This window comes from Arachis hypogaea, chromosome 18 (genome assembly GCF_003086295.3).
Source record: "Arachis hypogaea cultivar Tifrunner chromosome 18, arahy.Tifrunner.gnm2.J5K5, whole genome shotgun sequence".
In the NCBI taxonomy this organism is placed as follows: domain Eukaryota; kingdom Viridiplantae; phylum Streptophyta; class Magnoliopsida; order Fabales; family Fabaceae; genus Arachis; species Arachis hypogaea.
In genome coordinates this window covers 40972269-40980400 of record NC_092053.1, presented here as the reverse complement: position 1 = coordinate 40980400, position 8132 = coordinate 40972269, and the positions used below count along the sequence as shown (strand labels likewise).

General features: G+C 33.4%; 1 protein-coding gene across 5 annotated transcripts; it reads right to left on the bottom strand.

Annotated features, from left to right (window-relative positions):
• Positions 1-2948: 2948 nt before the first annotated feature.
• Positions 2949-7821, bottom strand: LOC112772686 (mitochondrial ATP-independent inner membrane protease subunit 1a). Of its 5 annotated transcripts, none has more exons than XR_003187596.2 (6): positions 7583-7795; positions 7279-7500; positions 6055-6165; positions 5478-5532; positions 4814-4927; positions 4104-4509 (listed from the first exon to the last, which is right to left on the bottom strand). XR_003187596.2 is itself a non-coding variant. In XM_025817656.3 (5 exons), the coding sequence occupies exons 1-4, from the start codon at positions 7709-7711 to the stop codon at positions 5494-5496; spliced, it is 501 nt and encodes a 166-aa protein (XP_025673441.1). In that variant the 5' UTR covers positions 7712-7821; the 3' UTR covers positions 2949-3508; positions 5478-5493. The 5 variants fall into 5 exon arrangements, 2 of the variants coding, with proteins under 2 accessions (XP_025673441.1, XP_025673440.1); XR_003187595.2 differs by having other exon boundaries at positions 4814-4885; XR_003187597.2 differs by having other exon boundaries at positions 4814-4882.
• Between the last annotated feature and the right edge of the window lie 311 nt (positions 7822-8132).

The following is an 8132-nucleotide window of genomic DNA, read 5'->3' as shown; positions in this document are numbered from 1 at the left end:
TGTTCTCTGTGCTTAGCTTTTAACATACATTTGTTTACGCACTAAAAGATGCAAGAGATGCTACAAATTGTCATTCGATTCAGGTGTTCTTAATTTTATAGCTCATGTTCTTTAGGGCGAAAAATAATGAAAACCTCAATATTTTAATGCAAATTTCAAAGATCTATGTTACAATATCACTGATCTCCCACAACTTTTTCTTGATAAAAATATACTAGCTAACTTGTCTGGCAAAACATGAAAGTTAGTGGAAACTCACCCTGCTTGTTCTGCTTAGTTTAAAGTATAAGAATTTTAATTAGTTTCTTTGTCATACCATAGGTCTGTATTGTGTGTAATGGTCCCATTAGATATGGGAGAGAGTGTTTCCCATTAGATGCATGGAAAAGAGGGAGGAAGAATATTTCAGCTCCATATATCTGCTATGCTAGTGCATTCCGCATTTGTCTCGCAAAGAAAGAAACAGGTCAGTCTCAATCTCAGTCTCTTAACAAGTAACAACTACTAGTTATTTGAATTTTCCATGTCCTTATTTAACTACTAATACTGCATAGCAGCATAGATTCTCTATTGATTTCAATTTGTCTTCTCTTTTCTTTAATCTTATTATATACATATGCACTTTAGTAAATGTCTAATGTGAGAAGGGAGATTAATTAAAAAAAAGTATATAATACTTCAAAATGACATTCCATTGTAAATATAACGGAAATAAAACAAAGATTGATACTTTGCACTCTTCTTTAAAAGCACAGAGAAGTTATTATTTTCAGTTTTCACGCTTCTGTGTTTTATGGACAGCAAGAAAAAACTACCAGCATGCATGTGACTTAATTCTTACTACAGATAATTCACTATTTGCAGATTGCGTGGGGTGTTGCTCTATCATATAGAAAAGGATATTGGAGCAGCAAGTTCAACTTGAAAAAAGAGAGACTGAGCTAACAATCATATTTTACACAATTTATAAGGATTCATGTGCATACATTGTACTCCTTTTCTCATTGCTGATTTTGGTTTTTTGTGAATCTTGCTTGTTAGCGTGTGCTAGTGAGAGCTTATGCTTGTGAAAATTGTTCTTGGCATGCATCTGTGTGAGAGTTTGTGAGGAATTTTTTGTAATAGAAAAAGGCTGTGTGTGTTGAGTGAAAATACTAAGACAAAAAGAAAAGTCATTGTTAATGTCCCGGATTTTTGGTTCTTGGAATTGTCATTGCTTGATGAATTTGTAACTTGGATATTAATCATAGTTGAAAAATCTCACCACAAATTGTGATTGGGATCAGATGTAGGTTTCATTTTGGAGCTGAACCAAAATAAATGACTTGGACGATCTTCTTTTAACTCTTCTCCTTCATACTTTAATTAATAGTTGCATGCAGAAGTAACTGTTTTAGTTTATCTCGTGCATAGGTATGAGACAAAATTGAGCTTCAATTTTCTAAACCAAAGTGAGAACCTCAATATTTCAGAAGAACTCCAACTTAATATTTTATACTTGGAATTTTAATATTTTGTTATTGCTGCCAGTTCTTAGCATTGCCATATAGCTTAATTTATCTTCTTTATTTTTTCTTTTTTCTTTTTTGTACTAAGTTCTATTATCCCAGCATGCTCAAGTTGCACAGGAATTTCTCTTATACACTTACCTACTTCACGAGTTCTTGTGTTTAATTAGCCATGGAAGCTTTTTACTACTTTCATTCATATATATCCGTTTCTTCTCTACAAAAAAGTAAAAAAATAAAAAAATGCACCTTTACACTATGTTTGAATACAAAATAGAATATGAAAAGGATGAAAATGAGAGGAAAGAAAATGAAAAGAAAAGTGAATTTTTTGTGTGTTGTTTGGATGAAGAGAAAATGAATGAAAAAATAGGTGAAAATTTTTCTTTTTGTTTGAATTATAACAAAATAAAATTACATTAATACCCTTATCTATATTATATATAAATTATAATATATTAATGTAACACAAAAGGTAAATTTGTAATCTTACACTTGTTTACAAATTCTCCTTAGTTTTCTTCGCATGGATGGAGCGAAAAGTTGGATATGTATCCCACGTTATTTTTTTCTCTTTTCACCCAATTTTCCTTCTCATCCCATTAAAGGAAAACTAAGTTTTTCATTCATTTTCCTTTTTTCTATTTCCTTTCCTTTTAACTTATTTTGATCAAAACACAGTGTTAGAGTCTCTATTCCATAAAAGCAGTAGCTAGTTGAGATCTGTATTTTTTTATGAAACTCGAACACTTCGCTGAGTTGCTATATCCAGGTATCAGACACATTTCAGATACGATTCTCATCGACACTCGCCCGATACACGTATCTATGTCCATCTGTGTCTTCATAAAAAATAAATTCTTTTACGGACATATTTAGACACACCTAAATACCATCACAAGTCAACGTGTATGTCTAGCCTTAGTGTTCATGCATCATAGGGAAGATTCATAGTTTGAACATTGAGCAGTAAATGGGAAGATTCACTCATCTTCGTGATGTATGTTTTTAAATCTTCTCGTCCAGCAACCTTTGATGTCATCACATCTCTTTATTTAGTTGGAGTTGCCTTTCAATCTTTGTGATGTTTGTTGAGAAAGAAAAAGGTCGCTTTCCGTTGCTATTGGAAACATATCAATTTTTATGCTTTCAAGTCTGTTACATAGTTGAGATATAATGTTGTCTTCTTTGCAAATATTGCAATCATCTCCACCGCTTGTGCAGAACGTTGAATGCTATAAGATGGTCAAAATTTGCTTAACTTCCTGATTTGTGTGCAGTAATGATTCAAATTTTTTGCTTTTTTCTTTTTTTTTTCTTATTCAAAAACATAATTATTACACACCATGTTGTTGAATGCTGATAAAAGTCTATTTTACTTTTTGTTCTCTTTACTTTTAACATTCAGAAGTTTGTAGCATACTAAAAGATGCAATAGATGCTACAAAATGCAACTCCTATTCTTAAGATAAAAAAAATGAAATTCTCAATATTTTGATGCAAATTCTAAGAGACTAAGACTATGTAACAATACCATTATACTAGCTAACCATGAAAGTTAGTGAAGTAGACAATATAATTGTTTAATAAGAAACTCACCCTGCTTGTTTTTCTTAGTTTAAAGCAAAGAATTTTAACTTTCTTTCTCATACCACAGGTCTGTATATGAGGGAAGTGTTTTCTTCATATCAGTAACATTAAATTCGCACGGAGAAGCAAGAATAATAGGCCAGTCTCTGCCTCTGTCACATGTCCCTCTAACAAGTAACAAGCACTAATTATATGCGCTTTACATATCTTTATTTCAGTGCTACCATGTATTACTTCTGCGTAGCTTCTCTATTTGATTTCAATTTGTCTTCCTTTCTTCTTTAATTTTATTAAATAGGTATGCATTTTTGTACATGTCGAACGTGACTACGTGAGAAGGGTAAATTCATTATCCCTTCAAAATGCCTTTCCACGTACCTTGTGGATCCATGTGTATATATTGATTTCATCTGAAAGGAGATTGTAACAAAATCATATTTTACAGGACCAGCAACTAAATGAAGGATGAAATGGAATCACTTCCAATGGCTGTATGTAATTTCTAATATTTGGAGACTGAAAAGGACTTTCTACTACTTAATTCATAGCTGGTGTTTCAGGTTTAACTGTTGCTATGACCATTGTAACAAATGATTGTACTGATTGTGTGTTTGCATGTACCAAGTCAAATCATGTTTGTTAAGAAAAGGGAAAGCTATGGAAACCTGTTATTGCTACCATTGTCAAGGTTTGTCTAAAACATACTAAAATAAATCCTGCGAGAATGCATATTAGTTCTATACAGTTGGCAGACATATTTTGAGCAGCGGCCTATCCAACCGGTGGAGGCCAAGCAGTTTCAAGAACTTGCACACAAGCTAGGAATGATAGATATCCATCCACCAACTTGAGGGCAAGCTGAGATATGTTAATATCAATTTCCAGATTTGTTTGATTCTACTGATATGAGTCTCTGGACAGTTTAGTCCAACACAGAGATTATTCAGGAGAGAGAGAGAGAGAGAGAGAGAGAGAGAGAGAGAGAGAGAGAGAGAGAGAGAGAGAGAGAGGGAATGAAAACATAAATCTGGCAAGTCTTAAGTATACAAGAGTCAATCTCCTTCAAACTAATAGGTGGAGTGGTTATTTTAAATTTGTATTAAAAATCAAAATCCTTAAGAAACACAGATGGCATTCAGCCACACAAAACAAATCAGATTAATTATCCTGTTAAACCTCTGATCCTCTATTTTCAGTGTATGAAAAGGAGATTGTATTGGAAAAGAAATCCTAAGCTGAATGTAAATGATCTCACTGTTACAAAAGGGAGCTATGGTCCTTCAGGTGCTCTACCTTGCTAAATGCCACCTTCATGGCAACCACTGAGGCTCATCCAAGTATATTGCATTGTACCCGGATGAATGACCATAAGTTCTTCGCGATAAGCAAATGAAAAGCATCATCTATTAACCTATCACACAAATAGGTAGAAACAGGGCAGACAATACTTAGCTTTTAGACAAGAAATTATAAGTCTAGTGCTTTTATGCCGGGTAAGAAATGCTTTGATCTAAAGTGTAAGAATTCTTAGAATGGTAGCTTTCTATTTTGTGTCTTCTAAATAGCTCTAAATAAGGCCCTATAAGGATTCAACATCGGCCTTTCAACATTGTCCATTGAAGAAAAATAAGCCAGAATTATAGAATCAGTTTATTCGAAAATAAATAAAAGCAATTTCAATAACATATTTGATTTATCAGCACGGTTTCCTTTACCTCGTACTATAGGCCGTGATAAGGAAGAGAAATGGAGGCTAGTAGCAGAAAGCCGCACACTGGGTTTACCTACTAGTGGCCATTCACAAATCACAAGATTCATTCTTCCTTGTACTGTGTACAAAAGCTCACAACTATAACTATACTTACTCGTTTTTCACAAAATAAAAAATTTAACCCAAATAAAAAGTTATCTTCTTTGCCTCCAAATCAACTCAAATCTTATCCCTCCCTAAGTAATGGATATTTTCACATTACAGTACCCCAACAGGTACGTATATGGATGGAATTTGCAAAGTCAACCTTCTCATATTCAGACAATGGAGGAAAGAATCTAATAAAGTAAATTTTAAGAAACTGAATAAGATATTTGCTTTCCTGTGCTAAATTTCATAATCCAAATCAGCTCACAGTTTAGTTCTTTGTGAAAATCCTCCACTCAGAACATGAGAAGAGAGTGAAATATTTCTAAAAGATATGAACATTTGCCCGGATATGGCAATTGGTAAGCTAACATTATAATCAAGTAGAAACTAGTATTTTGAAAAAGAAAAAAAAAAGTTTTCAATACTAAAGATCACAATATCTATTTATAGACAGAAACAACTCTTTTAGAGAAAGATTGAAGATAAAGTATAAAAGGCAGAGAAATAGAAGATTTTACCTTCTTCAAAACATCTTTATTGACCCGGTACTCCAAGGCAATCAAGTGGCCAAACCTGATATTATTATTTGAAATATCATTAGCATCTCAGTTCATAGATTTTACAATATCTCACGAGGTGGAGTAAGCTAAATGGATCAAATGAGTTTCCTGTAATAGATCAATTTATAGCAATCACGTAGAACAATTTTGCACTCTCCAAATGGTTAACTAACATGAAATTTTTCTATAAGAAAAATAAACATGAAAAGATCACAAGGACCAAGTTCCATCCAGCTAAGGAAGTCTTCAGTACAATGACATATATCAAATCAATCTGGCATCTGAGGAGTCTAGATGCATTTCTCATTATGTAGACAGACAACTTTTTGTTTTTTTTTTGGGGTGGGGGGGAGGGCAGACAAACATTGTGCTCTTAAATTCTTAATAGAAAAATAATGCAGCATAAGAAACATCGAGCGACAGGCAATGCAGTACAAATACTGAAAGACCTCAAAATAAACGAGAGAAATATAATGAACCAATCCTTGAAAAGAAAATAATAAGAATATATGGAATATGGAGAAATAACACTTACCCTGAAAAACACTTTTCCTTGTATAAGGCCATAAGGAACAGGGCCGAAATGCCGTGAATCATGGGATGCAAAGATGTTATCCCCTTGAATCCAAACATGCCCCTTTGGCACCTATGGGAAAAGAGACTATAAATTAAGTAACAAATCAAACTTATTGGTGGAAGTATAAAAAAATAATAGAACAATCATTGGTGTCAAAATAAAGCAACCTGAAAACAATAGGTTTGAAGTGCACACCCGCACACAAATAATGATTATAGTGGGCTAAGACTTGATAAGTATATTCAAATTAAATGACGCTTGATCAAAATGTCACTAACCATAATAAAAGTAAACACAAGAAGATTGGTGTTCAATTTTAATTGCGATTAGATTCAAATTAAAACAATTCATCTTGGGCAAAACATATAAAAGCATACCATCAACACTCATCTCAACACTTAGGGTGCATTTGTTTACAAGGACAGGATAACGAGACATGGACACAAAAATACAAAATTGTTTGCCAGATGAAACATGGACAGAGACATTGTGTCATGGGACACTAAATTAGTGTATTTTGTGTCCTTCCTGTCAGGAAGGCCACAAAGACACTGGGCAAAGACCTATAAAGCACGGACACTTCGCCGAGTTGTCATGTCTGCGTGTTAGACACATTTCGGACACGACATTCATTTTATTACCAAAGAAAATACAAAAACACTAATTTTTGTATCTCTATCCTTTGTGTCTTATTCTCAGTATCTTGTCTCGTTCTGTTCTCAAAACCAAAAGCAGTCTTAAGTAACATGGAAACAATGTACTTCTAGTCTATAAATGTGAGAAACAACAGTACAACCCTCTACACAGTCTCCTACTCCTGCATAATCTCATTCATGATAAATGTCCACAAGACATCTAAAGTGGTTAAATAAGCATCTCAAAAACTCATCTAAGCTAAAAGCATTATTTATCTTGATAAAAACATAGAATTAAATGAATTTGTCAATGGCTTCTCAATCTCATGACCAAATAAAAAGGAATCACATTCTCCTATCCATCCTATTTGAGCAATTCCCCACTTCTTCTCACTATGATCCAATGCAAAATGTACAAAACAATCAATTGGAAAAACTCCTTCACAATCATACACAAACAAAAAATAAAAATAAATAAAATTGCATCCAAATTACAATAATAAATAATGAAACAAGAGCCAAAAGAAGAAGAAATCATAGCACACACCACAGCAACACGAGTAGCATCACCAAGCATAGGATCAAAGTAAGTAACAGTATCCCCTTCCATTCCCATAATCCTTTTGGTAAGGCACCTCTTAGGGTCCAACGGTGACCGAATCACAACCAAGTCACCATGCCGAACCTTCCCAAGCCTCTGAGACACGTGTTCAACCAAAACGATGTCGCCTACCATGTTGAGTGTGGGTAGCATACTAGGCCCATACACCTGCAAGTAGAAGAGTGAAATTTCTTTCAATTGAACCAAATGGGTGTCCGAAAATCACAAAAAGTTCGAAACTTTGCGTTACGTGAGTTGGGGAACAGAAGTAGGTGTCCGTAATGTGAAGGCAACAGAGGAACTTCACTGCTATGGCTGTTCGGTCCATAGCTTCCTTTGCAATGCCTCTCCATTGTGACATGTAACTCACCAGTTTCATCTCTCTCTCTCTCTCCCTCTCCCTCTCCCTCTCTATCTCTGTCTCTCTCTCTCTCGCTGCTTTTGTGTTATGTACTTATGTTCTCTGTTTTATTTTTTTTATTTTTATTTGTTTTGGTCGAAATGTTCTGTTATTTTAAGCTTATCTTTACTTCTAAGATGAATTTTACGGTAATTAAGTTTTGCTTAATTTATTTTTTTTAATAAATTTTAAATATTTAATAATTATTTGTTTTTATATTTTTAAAATTAAATATTAATTTTTTATTTTTTTAGTAAATTATTAAACAAACACTTTTAAACATCATAATAATTAGTTACTTTTAATATACATTATTGAAATCTTGGAACATCTAAACAATAGTAGTAATGTAGTGTACTAGTGTAAGGATGCAATTTAAAGCTTTTTCTTTTTTCCTTTG